This window comes from Anopheles darlingi, chromosome 3, assembly GCF_943734745.1.
Source record: "Anopheles darlingi chromosome 3, idAnoDarlMG_H_01, whole genome shotgun sequence".
NCBI classification, from domain to species: domain Eukaryota; kingdom Metazoa; phylum Arthropoda; class Insecta; order Diptera; family Culicidae; genus Anopheles; species Anopheles darlingi.
The window spans coordinates 66,430,968-66,452,283 of NC_064875.1; the positions used below are offsets into that span (position 1 = coordinate 66,430,968).

At 47.9% G+C, this 21,316-nt stretch overlaps 4 protein-coding genes and 2 non-coding genes across 6 annotated transcripts in view; 2 read left to right on the top strand and 4 right to left on the bottom strand.

Annotated features, from left to right (window-relative positions):
* The window catches only part of LOC125955172 (protein PAT1 homolog 1-like), a 5,947-nt gene extending 5,866 nt beyond the window's left edge, over positions 1-81 (top strand). The window contains exon 2 of the mRNA XM_049686156.1: positions 1-81. This exon is cut by the window's left edge and continues 4,510 nt beyond it. The gene's annotated coding sequence lies outside the window, so the exon portion shown is untranslated.
* A 120-nt stretch (positions 82-201) lies between these two features.
* On the bottom strand, positions 202-301 carry Trnay-gua (transfer RNA tyrosine (anticodon GUA)). Its single transcript has 2 exons — positions 265-301; positions 202-237 (listed from the first exon to the last, which is right to left on the bottom strand). It is a non-coding gene; the product is annotated as a tRNA-Tyr (tRNA).
* A 3,177-nt stretch (positions 302-3,478) lies between these two features.
* On the bottom strand, positions 3,479-6,181 carry LOC125955726 (insulin-like growth factor-binding protein complex acid labile subunit). The gene is made up of 3 exons (XM_049686870.1): positions 5,686-6,181; positions 5,141-5,532; positions 3,479-4,738 (listed from the first exon to the last, which is right to left on the bottom strand). Exons 1-3 carry the CDS (start codon positions 6,179-6,181, stop codon positions 3,479-3,481), a joined length of 2,148 nt encoding a protein of 715 aa, XP_049542827.1.
* Positions 6,182-8,720: 2,539 nt separating this feature from the next.
* Positions 8,721-8,793, bottom strand: Trnar-ucu (transfer RNA arginine (anticodon UCU)). Its single transcript has one exon. It is a non-coding gene; the product is annotated as a tRNA-Arg (tRNA).
* A 3,428-nt stretch (positions 8,794-12,221) lies between these two features.
* LOC125955727 (protein artichoke-like) lies at positions 12,222-16,910 on the top strand. The gene is made up of 4 exons (XM_049686871.1): positions 12,222-13,343; positions 14,211-14,837; positions 16,024-16,680; positions 16,836-16,910. Exons 1-4 carry the CDS (start codon positions 12,222-12,224, stop codon positions 16,908-16,910), a joined length of 2,481 nt encoding a protein of 826 aa, XP_049542828.1.
* A 54-nt stretch (positions 16,911-16,964) lies between these two features.
* Positions 16,965-18,189, bottom strand: LOC125955728 (leucine-rich repeat transmembrane neuronal protein 2-like). Its single transcript, XM_049686872.1, has 2 exons — positions 17,161-18,189; positions 16,965-16,988 (listed from the first exon to the last, which is right to left on the bottom strand). The coding sequence occupies exons 1-2, from the start codon at positions 18,187-18,189 to the stop codon at positions 16,965-16,967; spliced, it is 1,053 nt and encodes a 350-aa protein (XP_049542829.1).
* Positions 18,190-21,316: the final 3,127 nt, after the last annotated feature.

Here is a 21,316-nt window from a genome sequence, read left to right on the forward strand (position 1 = left end):
TGAGTTGTTCAGTTATGTTGAGAATAGGTATGCTCACAAGAGGGGAGTAAAAATAACTTAACAAAAGAGATTGCCTGGCAGACACGCGCAATAAAGTTACTTTCTTTCAATTGAACATATTTTATTGCTGAACTTGTCAATGAGTGGTTTTGAAATTAAAATATCAAAAATATTATTTGACAAAAAAAGGTTTCTTCGCCCTCCTTCGAACCGGATTTGAACCAGTGACCTATGGATTACTCTATTGACTTACTGGAGTCTCTTCTACAGTCCACCGCTCTACCAACTGAGCTATCGAAGGTTGTGTTGGTCGCACGCTCAACAGGTTATTCTAACCACACATCCCGCCACATGGGCTCATCTTGCACATCGCATTTCATTTAAACTTTTGCATACTTTAGTGATCCATTTAGCATTCCTATTCTCAAATAACCCACATCATGGGAAAATCCCATTCGTTAGTCCTGTCACAATGGGAGCACGAGAGCAGCAACCAAAAAGAAAAAAAGTGTTCTTATTGATATTACGATAAATCATCGAGGGAGTAGATGTGACTCAACTCGTGCTCTTTCCCATCCCCCTTTTGCTTCGCAAGCCTGTTGAGCTACTGCGCGATGCCGCAACAGTAAGCTTCAAAAGGCACAATCTACAGACCCGACCGCAAACCACTTGCCGGGCTGGCTGAAGTTTAAAGTCAACAATCCTCCTTCGCCGTGTGTAGCAAACTGTCCTCAACTCTGTGGGGATATTTGTTTAGTAATAGCTTAAGGTCAAACCACCACCTCCCGGGGGGAGTACCGTACCCGCGAACTTCATTCAAGCCTTAGACGACAGATTCTTGGTGGAGCCCGCGTGGCCAAACCAACAACGACCACTCCCGATCGAAGGCATCTCTTGTCGCCTCGAGCCATACACAGCTGGCCGTTCTCGGGGTGGCCGACCGGCCGGCACCCGGACGGACAAACAAATATACTGTGATCACAGTGCCCCCCCTATTCAGCCTCCTTATACGATTGCGCTACATATTATAATACGGTTTGCAGACGGTAGTTGAATTTCAATAAAACTACTGACCACCATAAGGACCCCGGATTCGGAACCGGGCTGCACCAGCTGCTGCCACCACGGCGGGCGGCGCACTGTCGCCCATTATGGATGTGGTTCGAGAAGCGACAAACTTTCTCCTTCACTTCATGTTGCTGTTGCTGCTGCTGTTGCTGCTGCTGCTACTGCTGGCCAACTCTCGACTACTGCCTTGCGATCAAGGATTTAAAGCTGACTACAAAGCACCAGGAGCTGCAGCGAGTTCTGAAGAATTTGAAAAATTTCTATTCTGCGAACGAAGCAGCTGTCATGGCCGATGGCGGTGGTGGTGGCTGCTCCTTTCGATGGCAGCATCGCAGCACGAAGTCAATTTATCGCTAACTTCTGCTACGGGTGGTGAGCGTTCGGTTTTTATTTTTGGCATCCTTTTGGGCAACCACACGCCTCTGCGCAGTGCTGCTCCTGCTGGTGCTGCTGCTTCCGAAGCCAGCAGGAAGCATCATGACAGTTCGCAGGAAGCAACCGACTATAGCACGGACCCCCGCTGTGAACGTTGGCGTACTAGGCATTGCATAAACTGTTTGAAAATTGTATTGCAGTAGGCCACGCGCGCGAACCACCGTGCTATGTCGCGATCCGCGTAGCCTGACGCCAGCCATCGGGAATATGGAATGGGAATCGACGCCTGCTTTTTGGTTGACTGGGCGCACAACAGTGCACAACTGCCTCGACCCGTACAACCGTAAGATTAATGGCAAACAAGGCGGCACTTGGCGAGACAAACGCGGCGTTGTGTGTCAGTCTGTTGACAACGCCGATCCCTCCATTGTGACCGCAGACCGCAAAGTACCAGAGAGTCAACAAGCGAAAATCAATAATGCACACAGATGTTCCGCGGCCGGTCCAATAATACGCACATCCAGAAGACACAAACATCATCATCCTGCACCGTTTATTTACATAAATTATCGTACCACCTTCAAACAGTGATCGTTAAATTTCGATTACACCAGCAGCAACGGCAGCCCCGGGTCCTGTGGCCAATTTTCCACCCAAAAACCACGCACCGCACCGACCCGCAACCACATTCGCAACCGCGACCGAACTCTCCCCCTTTGCGAACGTTTTCAGCCGAAAAGTGTCGTTTTTCGTTCCCTTTTTTCATCCGTTTATTACCTTCCCGTGGCCGGCGCGCCTGGGAAATGGGAGTACCGTGGTTTTGTTGCGCGGTTTTTATGGTCCTTGGGAATGGCCTGCCTGCTGGTTCGTCCTAGGATTTGCCGTAGTTCCGGGGTGTGCCATAAGCTCAGCTAGGGATCGGAATAGTTTCGCATTCATACCAAGTATTGGCAGGAAATTGGCACCAACGGCGATGGGGATGACGGACGCACTCGTCTTCTGGTTAACTCCGTATGTTCGAAAACGTTGTATCCTACCGACTACTCTCGGTACTACTGGCCATGGCCAGCTGCAGTGACCCAAATGGTTTACTAGCACGCTACCCCATGGCCCACGGTTTCGTTATCAAACGCTGCATGAAAGGTAAAGGACACCATCGGGGGCGCCTGTGGCCCATCCCAGACTACTATCGACCAAACGGGCACGCGAGTGGCGACTGGTAACGTGGCGACAGCACCACACCTTCAGCGAAAGAGCGAAAGTTCAGTGAATAATTAATCTGGCCTGCTGGACGGCGAAGGCCAGGATTTTGGGGCCAGCAACCTAGAATGGAAGGAAGCTCATTCACGCTCAATCCTTCTCAATCCGGCTTAATCGATCAGACGCGTGGAATGAAAGCCTGGCTGACAATGGCGTCACTGCGACGATTGATCGTAGCGTGATTGGGCACAAATATGTGTATGTGTGTGTGTGTGAGTGTTTTCATGTTCCAGGTATCATAACTCTAGATTGACTTCTCTAGAACCATGCTTTGCGTGTTTCAACAAGGGAGGTCGGTGAAAGACCCAACAAAGTGACGATGGCATGCCGCTCCATGTGTTGGACCTTTAAGGGCCTTGTACGCCAGCCTTCCCCCCCCCTCCCCTTCCCACCCCGGGAAGGCAAGGGTTCATTGGTGGGACCGGGAAATCGATACTCAGTGACCATGCTCACCCTGTAGCATATTATGGCGGAGCAATAGCCACGACTTTGCAGGACATTTCGTCGAGAAACGTCGGTACACGCCCTGCCCATCAAAAGGGTTTATCAGATATAGACATCGGTAATTACTAGGTTCCCATCAAACGCGTACAGTGGCATCAGCATCGATGATGATGGTTAACCACTCCAGTTATAACAACCTTGGCAAAAAAGGACAAAGCCTACTTTTCCACTGCTTTTTTTAGATCAGTTTTTCTTCATTTATTCCAGAGATCGCTCAGTAGCCTACTACTTTCGTCCTCATTACCCATCTCTAACCCATCTCTGACATGTTTCAAGCACTACAGCAGGACTTGCGCTTATCGTCTAGCACAAAGAACTGCTCCGTCGTGCAGAACTCCGTCTTCGAAACCTGCCACTGCGTTTCCAGCTGTCCCCGCTCGATGTAGGATCTGTACCTCTCGAGTGTAGCGCATGTCAACGGATTGCCCGACACAACCAATGACAGCAGCTGCAGTGCTCGATCACCCTCCACAAGGGCAGCCGGTATCATCGTCAGTAGGTTACCGGTTAGATCTATGTAGGCGAGGCGGGGTGCCGTAAGCTGCTGCAATTCGAGCAACTTTAGCGCATTATTGGCCAGCACCAAGGTAGAAAGGTTCGGCAATTCGACCGGATGTGCGGCCCAGACGCGCTGTAGACGGTTGTCGCTTATTTCGAGGCTAAGGAGTGAACGTAGCTCGCGCAGCTCAGCGAAATCGAACGCATCGAGCGCGTTTTGTTTAAGCGAAAGGACTTCCAGCTTGGTGAGATTATTTAGGGCGCTCGGTAAACTTGCGAGCTCGTTGGAGGACAGTACTAGATGCTGCAGGTTGGGTGTCTTCAGTTGGCCGAGATCCACCGTCTGCAGTCTGTTGTTGGAGAGGAATAGGACGTTCAAATATGGTAGCGTTGTCACATCCCCGGGCGGTTGGCTATCGATGGCACGCAATTGGTTTTGCTGCAGATTGAGGATACGCAGCTGCCGTAGGGGCGCGAACTGATTTACGATTAACCGTTGCAGCCGGTTTGCCGATAGGTCCAGCTCATGGATGGTCAGTGTGGCACTGGTACTAGCGGCAGGTTGGATACTTGCAATGTGGTTTGCCGCAAATGAAACCATTTCCAGCCGACGGAAGGTAGCCAGCAGAGCTAGATTGAGCACCTTGAGGGTGCACTCCTTTATCGTAAGCATCTTCAGTGCTAACAGGTTACGCAGAGAGGGAGGTACCATCGAGAGCAGACAACCGTTGATCTCCAGCCGGTTCAGGTGTATGTTAGGCTGCGCCGTGATGTTCTGCAGATTCGGTGCCCTCTGCAATACCAACTCATGGAGCATGTTGGCGGTGGGCAGCAACAGCATTGGTTCGTGGAATGTCCCAAACACCACCGAGTTGACCACTCGTGACACATTGACCAGCAGAAAAGTGAGCGGAATGGTGCCAGTCGTTAACCGTTGAACTTGAACGGATAGGAACCGGGTAGACGGATTCGGAAGGAACTTTTCCAGGTTGCGCACCGATGCCAGATCCCAGTGTTCGATGCGGCATGTTCTCTGTGAACCACACAGCGCCTGTCCTTGGACGGAGTATAATAGCAAACTCACTATTACAACTTTCAGCTGCATATGCAAGCAATCACCGACGGTTACGCGCTGTTACGTGTTGCAGGGCTACTGGAGTACTACCACACCTCTATTCAACTACTATGGAGAGAGATTTTCTCCTATTTGGTTGGTACGTCTGTTAGGATATCAAAAACACATTAGTTGATCATCATGATGCCACGATTACCTTTATTCGTTTACAATGTCGATTTTCCATTCCATAGCGAGTCCAATATGCTCAACAATGCGACTTCAAGCGATATACTATACCACACAGCAGATTCCGTTGGTTCTACCGCCACGTATCGATCCAGTATAGTACGAATATGAGCAAGTGGAACCCCAGCTTACATATAAGCTGTCCAAGCGTAACACGTAATCGACATATTCGGCCATCGAGCCGCAGCGAATCGGATTGCCAGAGATGTCAATGGAAATGGTTCGTGAAACATTGCTCCGGTATATACTGCTCGGTACAGCCTGCAAACGATTATTCGCCAGTCTTACGGACGTTAAGCTAGGAAAGTACCAGTTGGTTGGGTCAATATTGTCCAACAAATTGTTGTCCAGCGTTAGGTGTCCTAGTCGCGGAAGCAGCGTTGCTTGGCTCGTTTGTACCGATGTCAGCCGGTTGTATGATAGATCGAGTGTATTCAGGTTTTTAAAATCTTCAAAGTATTTCAAATCGACAGACTTGAGACCGTTACTCGAAAGAACCAACGTATCCAAGTTGGGAGTACCAGCTTTACGAAATGTTGGTACAGAGTTAAAATTGTTAGTCCCAAGGAAAAGGTGAGTAAGGGCTGGTAGTTGCAACCGATCAAGACGGAATCGCGTCAAATTATTTCTATCCAAAACGAGCCTTTGCAAAGTCGAAAGGGAAACCTTCTCCGAACTGAAGAAGGTGTCGATCTGATTACGGGAAAGATACAATTCTTGCAGGAATTGAAACGATACCAGATGGGCTGCGTCAAAGCTGGTGAGTCGGTTAGATGAGAGGCGCAGTATTTTAACACTGCTCATTGCACTCGGATTGGCGGGTCGCAGCGTTGAAATGTCACTCACTTCCATTTCCAGCGACTCCAGGTTGGTCAGTGGACAGAAAATTCCTAGGTCAAGTACGCGTAGCTTGCTTTGCCTGAGTTCCAAAGAACGCAGCGACGTCAGATTAGCGATACTGCGCGGAATAGTATCTAGCCTGGAATCCATAATGGTGAGCTCTTCCAGGTGGTAGTTAGTACCACTGATAATGAGTAGCTGCAGCTGCTTGGCCGATTGCAGTGACAACTCAACCAGCTCCAAGTGCTCCGTTAGTATCAGCGCTTTCTCGTGATAGAGGCGAAGGGCCAGATCGGTAAAATACGAGCCAACGAGTTCGAGCAACCAACGCATGGTTTCAACCGGGGGCGCGCTAGTATTCGGTGTACGTAATAGTAACTTTGTAATTAGGATGATATTCACGTTCGGGTTGATTAGAGCTGCCAGTTCTCGCTTCCCATCTTTCTGGGTTACTTGGTAGGTATCACACTGACACAAACCTCCAAACGATTGCAAACAGTTGCTCGCGGATTCTGGTGACACCGTGCCGGTAAAGTGCCAAATCAATGAAAAACCTTTATAGGAAAGTAATTTTGAAAATGAGCGTCCACCAAACAACACAAGGCACGAAGCCAACGAGCATACCTAGGGCCACGCAGCTTAGACGTACCATTTCAACACTCTACTGGCGAGTTCCACCGACCACCGTTCGCGTATAATGTTCTTCAACTAAACAACTCTCTCCGGCGCTTCGAGGGTACATTATGGTAGGGATTCCACCCTAATGTGAAAGTGATAATCGAATAAAACTGCGCAAAACTCGAACTAAATTGCGGCGGAAGTGCCTTCCATCATTTTTGTTTCAGCCCAAAATGAATGCGCATCAATCAATATTCGGGGCCTTTTTCATTTTCTAACACGCAAAGGTGCAGACGTTTGCTTCCATCCTTCCAGCTAGCCCTTGCTCCAATCTTTGGGAATTTCGGCTAGTTCCACACGCTGTACACTGCGGTTGTGACTTCTCGAACGTTCGCAGATGGCGCAGCGAAAATGCGAGTGAAGGACCACCGAAATGTCGCATTCGGTTTTAGCTGAGGTTAGATTACCGCCAAAATTCAAACAGGCACCATCAAGGCCAAAGTCCCACAGCAACGATTACTGCGGCACTAAAGACGGGGATTATCGCCCGACGACCAAATGCCGACCGGATTCACCTTCGCCAATACACACGACGCTCGCGCCTGATGGCCTCCTCGTGCGTGTTCCCGGAGCATTACTTTTCCACCACAGTAGAGAGAGTGAGTGAGAGCACACGCGAGAGGGAGAGAGAGAGAGAGAGAGAGAGAGAGAGAGAGAGAGAGAGAGAGAGGGCAGATCATTTAGTTTTCCTTTTAGTTTTCCGGCAAACCTCGAAGCCATCGAATTTGGGCGCAATCCGGAACGTTTGTTTCTATTTCAGGTTGACAGCCGCTGTCCCGTATTCCCAGGCAGCGGCATTGGCGTGTGCCAGCCAGCGGAAGCAATACGTTGTCCGCAAGCCACCGATTGATGCGAAGGAATTAGAGCTTCCCATGGCGGCGCATTGGTTGAATGATTTTTCCTGACGCTTTCCGAAGGCAACGCTCGGATCGGTTAGCAGTCGTATGGGCGGCTCGTATGGCAGTCATGTATTAATAGAACATTGTTGGGGCTGCATGCTAAAAACGCTGAAATGTTGCTTCATTTTCCGTAATGGCGCACCTGGTCGTGATCCTGGCGGTTTCGACGGAGACGGGGAATCGTTGAGGGTTGCGCAATCAGAAAGCAGAACGTTTAATTGAATTTACGTTTAGCAGCGCACGTGGTACAGTATGGATTGGTTATGCGAAGGAATCTGAGCTGATGGAGGAAGAATGTATTTTTAAGTTATTTATACCTCAGGACGGTTTGGTGGTAGCTGTTGGAAGGATAAATGGCATAACCATATTTGTTTTTCTTGTTTTTTCGTGAACATATTTTAAAAATTAGCTCTCTCCCACCTTCTGCCTCTGTTTAGCTCTATTGAGTAATTGTTCTATTATCGATTCACATTAATGCATATTTTATACCAATCGTACATAGAAACACACTATTTTCAGATCACACCAAGCAGATCTCAATTGAAAAGCCTGCTATGCTCACCAGTTAATATGACGACGCCTACTGCTACAATGAGGCTGTTCAAAAAACCAAGGCTTTTTCAGAAGGTAAGAGCAGAGGAATAGATCAACCACAGCCTTTCCGGTCTACTTTGCATTGATGTCTGTAGTCATAAGGACGAAATTGGGATCATCTGGGATACTTTGTATTTTTCATTTTCACTTGATCTGTTCGTAGCAAGGTCAGAAGCTATGGAAACCGTTCTTGGAATGTTATGCTGTCTGTATGCTCCACTGTATATCATACGAGTACGGATAACCAATGCATTCATTTTGATTAGGCAAATAATTGTATCCTGTCCAACTTCTCTTAATCAACAGCCGAAGGGATCACAAAAATCCTTCAAGTAAACCAACAGAACAGAAACCAAAACAGAAAAATCACACACTCCTAAACACACAACTCGTTGTTATCCTTTTATGCTAACCGAAGCTTTCCGCAGAGCATCAACCTCCTTCCGTTTCATCAAACCACGTGGCGCATACTTTTGCAAGTACTACTACCGTAGATAGTGAACGCTTCAAGGACATCAAGGACTATGGAAGAGAGAGGAACAGAACACAGTGCACAATGTACAACAAATACTTTTTAATAAACGCACCCCCATTGATTGCGGCGCGCCATCACCCACAACAAAATCAAACAAATGTCCTTTTTGTTCCCGCCAACGGAGAGTTTTCCCGTGGAAAGGAAAAGGCATATTTTCCATCATCATCATCCCTCGTGGGGATCGAACCCACGACCTTTGGATTAGAAGTCCAACGCGCTATCCGCTGCGCCAGAGGGACGCACGTGATGGACTGGCATCGGCGAACAATCGCTCTAGGATACGCGAGACCGGGAAAAACCAAGGAAAATGTGCTCGGGCTCGGGAGTTTTCCAGCACGCCAACCGGTCCCCATCGTTCACTCATTTGTGAGGAAATCAAAAAGAAACAAAAGGAAACCGGAAAGAACGAGATGGAAATGGAACGTAACGACACGGGTGTCGCATGTACTGCTGCTCGGTGGAACTCACTGGCGCGTAACTAATGCAATGCACCCTCCCTCCCTCCTTGCAACCGACACACTAATTAGGCATCGGGATCCCGTCGAGTTTGAAGTGTTCGTTTGTATCGCATCAAAACCGGACCAACCGGACTTGGTGGTGGTCAGTGTTACACACCGCAGGACACCACACACATCGATGGATCGATACCGATCGATACCTCTCCCCCCATATTCGATGATGACCATCGGTCATCCTTCGATTGTGACACGGGCAAACAGGGTGCTAATTGGTGCATACCACTGGGCCACCGGAGAGAACCCCTTTGCCACTCGGATTTACATAATTTTAGATCCCCATCTGCTGTTGCACATTACAGGGATTGACAAAAGGGGTTTGCGTTTCATTCCCCGTGTTGGCTTGCTGATGTCCGGTCAGCTTTCAACCTAGCCAAGGGTTCAGCAGCCGGCCTCCGTCCGTAATGAGACCGTGATGGCGTAACGCTAATCGCTTGCGAAGTTCGCCATTTCTAAATGTTGTCAAACTAACGAAGCTACCCCAGCCCAACACAGTCACCGACTGGCCCCGCCACACTCGCTGCTCCTTCGATGGATTAAGCCAGCGTTACGTGCGCTCGCAAAACGTGACGTGATAGCGGTAATTCTCCAGATTCTATCTCCTAGCAACCGGCTCATAAGATAGGTTGTGTTGTCTTCCAGTGAACACACGAGGGGGAGGGGTTCGTCCACCTTGACGTGTTGGCGCGCCGTAGGAATGTAATTTAGTCCGACATGCGAACCAAGAAACTTTATCGGTTGGCCGCTCCCCCCCCGATAACGCTACAGTTGGTGTTCGCTGGTAGTAAAAGGGGAAGCAAGCAGGCATTTTGCAGTACTCTTCGTGTGAAAATGGAATCGCTTCTTCTCCGTCTGCACTTCTGCACGATTGGTGCAGCGCCGTCCTTATTGCTATGCGTATGCATATTCATGCCCATGACCAGCACTGCACCGTGCACTCACTGTAGAAAACCACAGCGAAAAGCGAAAAGGATACAGAGCTGCGGAAACCAGCAAACCAGCAACCAGTGTACCGCTTTAGGTTCCTCCCGGTCGGCCCTACCACCTCGACCCCGTTAGAAATCCCAAGCTACTCTACTTCCCCAAAGAAAACTTACTTTGTGCTATGTATATCGCGTACCGTGATTCCGTGATCTACGCTGCTGCCGGTGAACCTCATTTTAGCTGTAGTTGGAAGGTCAATTTTAGGTCAGTCAGTGGCGTCCTTATGCAAATTTTAATCACTCGCTCGCGTGCTGGTTCTACATTTGAGGGAGCACACAGAAGGGCGTACGCTAGGCGTACGGCCTTGTCCGTTTGGTTTCTGTTGCTTTTGTTCTTGGTGTGCCCGGAAGGGCCCCCCACAGCTGATCCGTCCCGTCGTCGCATCCATTCGTCACTACTGCTCGGTGGGGAAAGTATGTCGTCGTTGACGACTCCCGTCCGCTCGGTGCCCGGAAACACGCAAGGGAAGGCGGATTGTTTTATTGATTTTTCGCTGAGTATCGTTCGCGGTTCCACGCTAGTCTCCTACTCTACCGTTGCAACCGGTTCTTCGAAATCTTTCTCGAGTTCTGATTTTGCGCGCGCAATTGACTTGGCTGCTTCTGAAGGACTAGAGAATGTGTTCTTCAACAAACTGTTTATGCGTTTAATACTCCATTCCGATTGATGTATGCGCACGATTACGGGACAGTGGAAGGATTCCCGAGCATCTTATCCTGTCCAGGGAATGTGAGCCTCACGGCGGAAAGGATAACACGAAGCGAGCAATCATCGTCACCGTCGCCGCGGTCTCACGGTTTCCAGTTACACAATGTTATGCGTCGGGCGGTGCGCCCTCGGTATCGGGTCACCGAAAGGGCGGAAGTAGCGGAACAAAGTGGAATGTACTCGCGAGTGCGCGCATCCTTCGTGAAAAAAAGGGTTGGGAAAGGGTTACCAGAAGATGATCGTTGCTCAACATACGTTCGGGGATGAACCCCCATGCCAGTGGAACAGTTAGACCCCGGTCCCGGCATCTTTTTGCGTTATTGGATTCCACTACTCATTCCATTTCACTCGTCATCGAAGATTCTTTCATTCGATAGCTACCTGGTGCACGAGGTGATGAGTGAGGACATCAGGAGGAGGAGGAGGAGGAGCAGAAGGGATTGAAGTGACACGGAAGCTCGCTTAGCTGTGTCGAGCCTGTAATTCCGGAACGGAAATTATGCGATTCAGCGGACGGACAAGCAGCAGCTCAATGCTACTTCAACGCGATGCCGATGCCGTGTTACCCAGGAAGTTACCCAGAAATGCTCCAGGAAGTGGAAATTCCGCGTGTAAAAGGGTTGGGATACTTGGTAGAATTTGCTTCCGGTTGTCAATGCTTCGGATTCAAGGCATCACATGAGCCCCCTGTGATGTAGAACATTGCAAGAGAAGCTGTTGTGTGTAGAACACTCTTCAATAAGGAAAGGATGTGCCAAGGGATTGTTTCAAATGATTCCTCATTTCCTAGCGTCAGTAACATAACGAGGTAACCATGCCATCCATCCCATCGCCTGCTTAGGCTTGGAGATGGCTGCAATCTCAAGGACATGAGTACCAGGGCAGCACAAACAATGGGATTCCAGTTGAAACTTTTAACATGTTGTTTACATCAAAAACCTTGTGTTGTGATTTTCGAAATGCAAAAGTTTGCTAATTAAATGAGAATATAATTGTAATCTCAATAACAATGAAATGAGTCTATTAGAACGAAACTGCCCTGAGCTATTGGTGGTAATCCATTAACATCGTTAGTCGGCAGACAAATGAATACGGCGGGAGGTATTTTGTCTGATCTGTTTTTGATTTCTCTTGCACGGCACCAAACGAACAGCTGGAAACATTACTTAGCTACTACAACCATGTCGTTCTGGTTTTATTCATCACAAAGGCTGTTCGAGCAAGTAAGACCGGGGGAATGGAACCAATGCTGAAGAAATTTTCCTTCGGCCTAGGTAAGCATTGGTGGGTGAACGCTTGGACTCTACTGCGGTGTGTCTAACAAAGTATTGTTAGGTATTCTAATTAGTAGCAGCAATGTTCTACCTCTCCTTATCATCGGGATTTCCCTTTTGGCCACGCCTAGCGATGGTCAGTGCATCCCGGCAATGGGACGAACGTGTTCGCTTCCGGTACTCAACATGCTGACCGATGGTCTGGTTGTGTTACGGAACGTCCCAGTTGAAGACTACTCATCGGTGCGCGTGGAACTGCTACGTTTACCGGAATTTCCATCCGGTACCTTTCTGCAACGGGTGGCCCAGTTCGTGAATCGTGTCGAGATGTACGTATTCCAGGAGCAGACATTTAATATTATGCCCGATAATACCCTGCAGGATGTATCGTTGTTCAAAGCAAAGGCCCTACGTCAGGTACTGTTCGGTACGAACATCCAGCTGAAAATCTTTACAGTGTTTGACTGCTCGCTCGATCGCATACCGACGACGTTGTCCAACGCCCAGGAGCTGAAGGAGCTCGTAATGGAAAGTTGCATCGTGAAGGGTTTCTCGTTCGATGCGTTTGCTAGCAACAGTAAGCTGTTGGCACTTGATCTGAGTAGGAACCAAATCACCCAGATCTTCCCTTCGACCTTAACCGAACAACCCTCACTGGCTATCGAGACACTGAATCTTGCGTCAAACCAACTAGAAAACGTAGACATGACGGCCTTCGCTCCGTTAACTGCCCTCCGCATGCTGTCGTTGGAATACAATAATTTGATGCGACTAGCCGCTGAACGGACCGTCACATGGCCCCTCCTTGAGGTGATCGATCTTCATGCCAACCAGTTGCAGACGCTGGATCTGCAGTGGTTAGTGGCACCCAACCTGCAGCGCTTGTGGCTCGATGAAAATCGTTTCCAGTCAATTCCGCCCCGTCTGCGACGTTTCCCGAGGCTGCAGATGCTCGGTATGGGTATGAATAACTTCTCCGGCATCGATCTCGCCCCCCTCAATGGACTACCGAACCTTACCACGGTGGACTTCTCCTACAATTCCAATGCGCGCTTCATTCGAACGTCACGCCCCGTTCAGCTGCCATCCATATCTTACATGACGGCTGAAAGGTGTGCCCTGCAACGGTTTAACACCACCGGCATAGATATGCCGGTGATAGGCTACATCGGTCTTGGATGGAACAATTTCTCTACGATTCCGCCCCTTCGGAAGGCTCTCCCTTCACTGGAAACCTACAGTTTGGAGGGTAATCCGTTATCCTGTTCGACCATCAAGAACCAGCTGGACCCGATTTTGGCGGGCTTTGTGATCTTGGGTCCGCCGCAGAGTGAACGATCCTGTCGATTTGGTTCGTACAAGGTGTCAGAACAATACACCGTGTGCTGTAAGGCTTGATTGCGTAGCGGCGCCCAATTTGAGCAACCACCAAGCCTGCATCCATTAAAACTCAATCGAGAATGATACCTGACTAATAGCCTCAATTTCATTTCATTATTTAAAAAAACATTCTATAACGGGGCTCGAGCACCTAGATTACTATAGTTAAGTCTTTTCTCTCAGTATAAAAAGGTTAAAAATATGAATCCTATCTACAATAATAAAGGTTCTTCCATCGCATTGCACCGCATTGACTCAAGGACGCAGCAAAGTAGAAGAAGAACAGTTAAGCCAGTTGTCCTATTAGCACCATGAAGGAATATAAGATTCTGCTGTGGTTCACGTTGAGTAAGAAATCAAATATATACCATCACTACCCAATCGCTCACTGATCGAGTCCTCGCTACTCGTTTTTTCTCTCCTTATGTAGTACATGCATGTGTAGCGTGTTCAAAACCTACTGACATAGATCTGGAGATTGCTTGCCAATTTTTGGAATCAGTTTGCTTCAGTAACATCTCAGATACAATTCTAGAGCTACCAAGTGGTTGTCGTGTGGAAAATATGAAAGTGAGCGCAGCACCTTTCCTAACATCAATTTCTATTGCTGAGCCCAATTATGAATTGAAAATCCTGGATATCGTAAAGTTCGACATGCGCACCTTACCGAACCCGTTCTTAAATTTGTATTCTTTAAAATATTTGATTTTGAGCTATGGTCAGCTAGAAACCCTTCATCTGGAACCACTTCGCAATTGTGCAAATCTAACTGCACTTTCGTTGGCATTGAACAAGATACGTCGACTCGAGGTCAGCACAGATCCGGAGCTATACGTCGCGGTGCAAGATTTGATCCTGGCCGGCAATGAGCTGGAGTACATCGATATGGAGTTCTTCGTGCCACTCAGGCGGCTCAGGTACATCGATCTAGAAGGTAATCGATTGAAGCGAATTGTGGTAACAGAGGGTAAGACGATCAGATTACCAGCGCTCATCTCGGTAATTCTCAACGAAAACTACTTGAGACAACTGAACCTTAGCGAGTGGGACGCACCGCTGCTCAATACGCTGGAGCTGAACCGAAATCAACTCACACAGCTACCGATCGGTGTGAAGCGACTGTCTGCCTTATGTTTTTTGCACTTATCCTACAACCATCTTACATCACTCGACCTGCAACAGTTCGTCAACCTTACGAATTTGACCACGATCGATGTGTCCAACAATCGACTGCGAATCATACTGCCACTGTTCCTGCCAGACACGAACCAGACGACCAACCTGATTACCCTTCCGAGGCTTCAGCATCTTTTGCTGTCAAATAATGCTCTCACGCACATCGATTTCGACCGTTTGAATCTACCTGCCCTGGAACGCCTTATCCTTAGTGCCAACCTACTTCACCGACTGCCGAACGTCTTTGTGCGTTACCCAAGACTGAAATTTGTCAGGGTTCTCTGGAATCCGATCAAATGTGAGGTTTTGCAACAGCTCGAATCATATATTTTTCGGCGTCAGCTCTGGATCGAAAAGTCATACACAACGACCGCCGTATGTTCGACCAACTCCTGGTATAAGGGACCAACCGGAGAGTTCCACTGTTGCAGTGCATCGTAGTGCTGATGAGACGAAGCGCCATGGATGTTACGCTGAACTTTCAAGCTTTTGTGCGCCATGCGCTTTAATCATTCCTTTGCATGCACAAGGTATTTTTTTTAACATATATTATGACGGGCGAGCCATATGTTTATTATGCACAAGGTATTTAGAGTAACAACAATGCACCGTGTCCTATATGGTTTAATCGAAAGTCTGACTGATTTTGGACAGGTTCCAAGTGTTTTGATGCTTTTATTAACACCCAACCACGGAATACAATTGCTACAGAAAATCTCCATCATCATTAGCAAACTCTGACACTGACTGGTAACGGAGTGCCGCTACGGACCTCGAGCACGTTGATTACTATAACTAAGAGCATACCGTTTGGTATAAATGTGCCAAACACGCAAATCCTGCCTGCAATATTATCAGTGCTTCCGTCGCATTTCTCCGTATTGACTCAAGCTCTAGTCAAAGAAGGTAACTAACGGTTAAGAAAGCACCAGTCGTTAGACCATTACAATGAAGGAATATAACATTCTGCTGTGGTTCACATTGAGTAAGAAATCAGATCTATACCATCATTACCCGATCGCCTACTGATCGAGTCCTCGCTACTCGTTTTTTCTCTCGTTATCTAGTACATGCATGTCTAGCGTGTTCAAAACCTACTGACGTAGATCTGGAGATTGCGTGCCAATTTTGGGAACCAGTTTGCTTCAGTAACATCTCAGATACGATTCTAGAGCTACCGAATGGTTGTCGTGTTAGAAAAATGATGGTTTACACTGCACCCTTCCTAACATCGATTTCTATTGCTGAGCCCAACCATGTGTTGGAAGAGCTGGACATCGGGAATTTCGACATGCGCACCTTACCGAGCTCGTTGGCCAATTTGTATGTTTTGAACTATTTGGTACTAGGCACTGGATTACTGGAAACCATTCATCTGGAACCACTTCGCAATTGTGCAAATCTCAGCATGCTCTTCTTGTCATTGAACAAGATACGTCGACTCGAGGTCAGCACAGATCCGGAGCTATACGTCGCGGTGCAAGATTTGGTCCTGGCCGGCAATGAGCTGGAGTACATCGATATGGAGTTCTTCGTGCCACTCAGGCGGCTCAGGCACATCGATCTAGAAGGTAATCGATTGAAGCGAATTGTGGTAACAGAGGGTAAGACGATCAGATTACCAGCGCTCATCTCGTTAATTCTCAACGAAAACTACTTGAAACAACTGGACCTTACCGAGTGGGACGCACCGTTACTCCATAAGCTGGAGCTGAACCGAAATCAACTCAAACAGCTACCGAACGCTATCGAGCGACTGTATGCACTGTGTTCATTACGAATATCCAACAACCATCTTACATCACTCGACCTGCAACAGTTCGTCAACCTTACGAATTTGACCACGGTCGATGTGTCTAACAATCGACTGCGAATCATGCTGCCACTGTCCCTGCCAGACACGAACCAGACGACCAACCCGATTACCCTTCCGAGGCTTCAGCATCTTTTGCTATGGAGCAACGCTCTCACGCACATCGATTTCGACCGTTTGAATCTACCTGCCCTGGAAAGCTTAAACCTTTGCACCAACCTACTTCAACGACTGTCGAACATATTTACCCGTTACCCAAGACTGAAATCAGTAATGGTTCGTTGGAATCCAATCATATGCACCGATTTGCAAGCGCTCGAATCCTACATTTCTGCGCATTCGCTATGGATCGAGGCGTCATACACAACGACCGTCCTATGTTCAACCAACTCTTGGTATAAGGGACCAACCGGAGAATTCCACTGTTGCAGTGCATCGTAGCGATGATGAGACGACGATCCAAGTATGCTACGCTGAACTATAACACTTTGAGCGCACAGTTCTAATAGTTCATTCGTATGCATAAGATATCTAGATCCACGATGAGAGTTAGACGATTTTCAAATGTACGTAATAGATCCTTTCTGTGTATTGTATGGTGGATTATAGATAGTTGAAAAAAATGCTTTATTTAAACAAATACGTCGAAATATGCATCGCGGTTGTTCGTCATTCATTACAACACACTATGCGGCCAGAGGGAAAACTAAACGACGAGCTTGTAGTACACGGTTTAATCATATTTGCCTCACTCACTCTCAGCTTAAACGATGCAATATCCGCTTCCAGACTCCGTAAGTTCGAGCATAAAATTGGATTTTCGGTGAGAAGCGCACGTTGCAGCCCCGGCAACAGGTTGGACAAGCTAGGCACTCGTTGTATCCGATTCATGGACAGCAGAAGGGTTGCTAACTTGGGAAAGTTCCATAGTTCGTAGTTTATGTTGTTCAGATTGTTGTTAGACAGCACCAGAATTCTCAAATTCGGTAGAGAGACTCGTGACGGCGTCGTATGGGGTATGTGTGGTGTTGGTAGAATGGTGCGCAGCATGTTGTTGGACAGATCAATCCGCACCATCTCACGGCATCGCGCGAAACGACCCAAGTCAACTGTTGTGAGCTGATTGTTCCCCATCTGGAGTATTTGTAGTCCATCTAGCCGGTCCAGCCCAATCGGAAGACGAGTTAAGTTGTTTGACTCCAGATCTATACTCGAAAGCTTCGGTGCGCCCCAGCCGGTAACGTTAAGCTCTTTTAGGCGATTTTCGCTGAGCGTTATAGTAGTGATTGTTGGCAGGGTGATGAGTTTGCCTTCGCGAACAACAATCTGCTTTAAACGATTATTGTGCAAATCAACGAATATAAGCCGCTTGAGCGGCACAAAGAATTCCATATCGATGTACTCCAGCTCGTTGTCGGATAGGATCAAGTCTTGGGTCGCAACGTACAGCTCTGCATCTGTGCTGATCTCAAGTACACGTACTTTGTTAGCTGCCAGGGTTACCGACTTCAATTTCATCACATTGTGAAAAGCTTCCAGGTTGACCACCTCCAACTGTCCGTCGGTAGCAACGAAGTGGGTTAAGGCTTGCAAATTTTCCAGTGGGCGAGGTATTCGGCGCATTGCCGCTTTCGTAATGACCAGCACCTTAAGGTGAAGGTTTGAGCCGGAGACGGTGATCATCTGCAGCTGCGTTGCGTAGTGCACTTCAAGCTCTGTTAACTTACACTCGGCGGGAATGCGCAGGATAGTTTCGTAGTACTTGGTATAATAGACGCGCTCCATGAAGTAGCTGAGAATTTTCAGCAACTCACCATCCGGACGAAGCGATATGAGACGTTCTACCTGCACCGCAACTAAGCTGGATGCTACTGACTGCAGGGCTCGAAGTTGTCGAATGGCATTCGAAGAAAAATTGAGCACAGCGTAGGTACATAATTGTCCCGTGTGAGCACAATGCAAAGTTGGGGCTATGCTCTGTTGTGCGTCGGTCGATGCTTGCAGCACTATCCAGCCATACACTGTAGTGGATCGAACCGATGGCGAATGAGCACTGGATGTAAAATGGAAGCTTCAGGAAGCAATTCTTACCCAACGTCAGCCATCGAAAACACATCATTCCCAAGTGCACTGCTGGCCGTGGACACGTCTCCGCGTGAACTGTGTATTCTATTCCAGCAAATTTCAGGAGATAGGCTGGCTCGTAAATTGTACCATACGGCCATTAAATGGACTAAATGGAAAGCCAATAATAAGGTAATTTAACTGTACTTAGGCACAACGCACTGTACCAAGTCAACTAAAAAGGTTCTAAACAAGCAGATGAGTGCTAACTACGCGTGTTATTACAGCCAGGGATCGAAATGCAGGTCTTCCTCCTGTTGGGTCAATGTAATGGACGATGCTCCATAGAAGCAATAGCCATCATTTCAACTTTATTTGACAAAAGAGTTTTTTAAAGTCGTGTGTCGATAGGAAGAACGCTTTAACAATGTTTTCTGCGCTTTTAAGCGGTTATGAAAGCGATCACAACCACCTAATTCCTGCAACCATAGCACCATTACTGCCCGCTGATAGCTGCTGAGAATTGGCAGCACTTTGGTAGAATACCTATCACCAGATAAATCATGCTTAACCCTCCTAAACCGCCCAACCATTCACCGCTTCTCTTTCTCCCCAGAGGTTCAGTAAATGGTGTTTTTTCGATGCGACATCAGGTTGCCGCAATGCAACGACGCACAAGCGGCAGCAATGCCCAAAAAACATTAAAAGCAGGATTGTGGCAGGTAAGGCGAGATTAATGCGTAGAATGCGATAGAATGCGTTGGAAGCAAGGAAAAGTAGTAAATTTAAAAACACTGCAGTCGCGGGTTAGTATGGCAAAACAGGATTTAAACCGAATTTAACGCCATGTGGTTAAGGGTCCATGCTTTATAACTCTTTCTTCTTTCTCTACTTCTTTCTTCACAGTCCTTCTCTTACATTAGTCAAAATGCACCCTTTTTGATACGTAAGCGATATCCCAGTCCCAGCTGTTAATAGGTCAACGTCTAGAATATGTATTCATGGCCTACTTATCGACACGGTGTTGGTGCTCTAGTTAGCTAATGGAGGGACTGAAAATTCCATTCTATTTAGTGACCATAATCAGACATTGAAGTAACATTCATTTGGTAGTGTGCACCCTGAATAGTATTGTAGTCCTGCTTATTATCATCTTCGAGCGATCGAGCCGGTTATCTACAGGTGGGCTGTTCGATTGGAACGATTTCATCCTGATAAACGATCGTAGTAGGGAGAACAGCGCATACAGCTAACTAGTACCAATATTAGAAAACAGGTATGCCAAGGACAAAAAGAAGTATGCGAATGGATGATATTTGCATCCAGCAGCAGACATACGACGGAGTCCCAGGAAAGAATTGTTGCAGGAACTGCACCCACATTACTCGATCTATGGTTGCTTTTTCCTTCCCAAACGTGGTTGAACTTACATTACTTAAAAGCACGTCAAACCCGAACAGAAAGATTGCAACAAGGAGCGCACTGGGATCAGCATGATCATGATGAGAAACGGTTCGTCCTTCGATTCCCAGCCTCACGCAGGCACGGCGGACCCCGACCACGAAGACGACGACGACAACGACGGCGGTGAAGCTGGTTTGGTCACATTCCACACATTGGAAGTGGCGTTGTTCGGTGGTGCGCATTCCACCAGTGGAACAGTGCAGGTATCCTGCTGCAAATCCACACCGCGCTTGCACGGATCGGCAAGCCAGGAAACCGTTTTCACCAAATCAAAGTTTGGCGGTTCTCTGCGCTCTGCGGAATGCGCCAGCGTCTGGCTGCATCTGCACCTGAGGGATGTTTCTCATGAGTGAGCGTGTGTGAGGAGATCTGGAAGAGGTACAGGAATGTATACAGCAGCTCCGTCGGTGAGAACGTGAATCATGGTACCGGAATCCCCTCCCGAACGGAACACTGGATTGACCTTTGGCAATGAGGAGTAACCGAGAACGAATGGTTTCAGGTTTCAGCTTCACGAATGTGAAGGTTGTATTTGTGATACACAATAATGCCAGGTTACAGTACGTTTATATCATGCTTAATCACTAGTTTTGGAAATATACTTACACATCTAGATGTACTATTTATATATCGCTATGTAATCTGAATTAGTATAAGCATTAGCAATGGACTAAAATCACAATTAAACGCGCACAGGCACAATCCCCTACCAACTATCAGCTGAGCCGCACTGCGGCAAGCAAGTGCTGGAAGCAAATCTCCGACAACGACACTCACTATTGCTTACTCCTTTTTGGGATGGCTTCTGTCTTAACCTTACACAGGGAACCTATCGAATGCACAAGCCTTTGCCAGGCCTTACCGTTGCTTTTATTTGGCTCACACGCCGCGCCTGATAATGACTTCTTGACCGAACTTCTTGATGATCGTCCGTGCGCCGACAAAAATCAGCGCTCCTCACACGAACCCAGTGCCAACGTGATTGGTTTCCCACGGTAGGCATGGGGCATGATGGTCTGCTCGATTAATTGTCTTCCATCGAAATGCATCTCCTCACCCCAATCACTGACCACCAGCCCAGCATCCAAGCTTAATCCTACGAGATCCGGCGGCCAGCGGCCGTCATTAGCGGGTATGGTGGTGGTGCTCCCATTAGCCCGCCCCTGCCGCTCCTGTATTCTTCCTACTACGCGCACGCAAACACTTTGCTTTGTACTTCTGGTGTTCTCCCGTTTGCGGGAGGTTACTTTGATTGCCTCACAAGACGGACCGTTTTGCCGCTTTTCAATCCTTTTGCTTTTCTTTTCATCCCAGCAATCATCTCGTCGTTTGGTCCTCTCTCTTTAGCCACTTCTTTCGTAATGAAATGTTCCGTTCCACCTTT

Excerpts from the sequence above, each read along its gene's own strand:
- LOC125955726 (XM_049686870.1), bottom strand. The coding sequence starts at position 6,181 with ATGCGTTGGTTGCTCGAACTCGTTGGCTCGTATTTTACCGATCTGGCC. Across the intron at positions 5,533-5,685 it reads TCAGATCGACACCTTCTTCA|CTGGTACTCCCAACTTGGAT; the intron begins GTTCGGAGAAGG and ends CATTTCGTAAAG. Across the intron at positions 4,739-5,140 it reads TACGCTTGGACAGCTTATAT|AGAACATGCCGCATCGAACA; the intron begins GTAAGCTGGGGT and ends TGTGGTTCACAG.
- LOC125955727 (XM_049686871.1), top strand. The coding sequence starts at position 12,222 with ATGCTGACCGATGGTCTGGTTGTGTTACGGAACGTCCCAGTTGAAGAC. Across the intron at positions 13,344-14,210 it reads ACCCGATTTTGGCGGGCTTT|ATACGTCGACTCGAGGTCAG; the intron begins GTGATCTTGGGT and ends GCATTGAACAAG. Across the intron at positions 16,681-16,835 it reads CAAGACTGAAATCAGTAATG|TGCATCGTAGCGATGATGAG; the intron begins GTTCGTTGGAAT and ends CCACTGTTGCAG.
- LOC125955728 (XM_049686872.1), bottom strand. The coding sequence starts at position 18,189 with ATGGAGCGCGTCTATTATACCAAGTACTACGAAACTATCCTGCGCATT. Across the intron at positions 16,989-17,160 it reads TTGCATCGTTTAAGCTGAGA|AAAGGATCTATTACGTACAT; the intron begins GTGAGTGAGGCA and ends TACAATACACAG.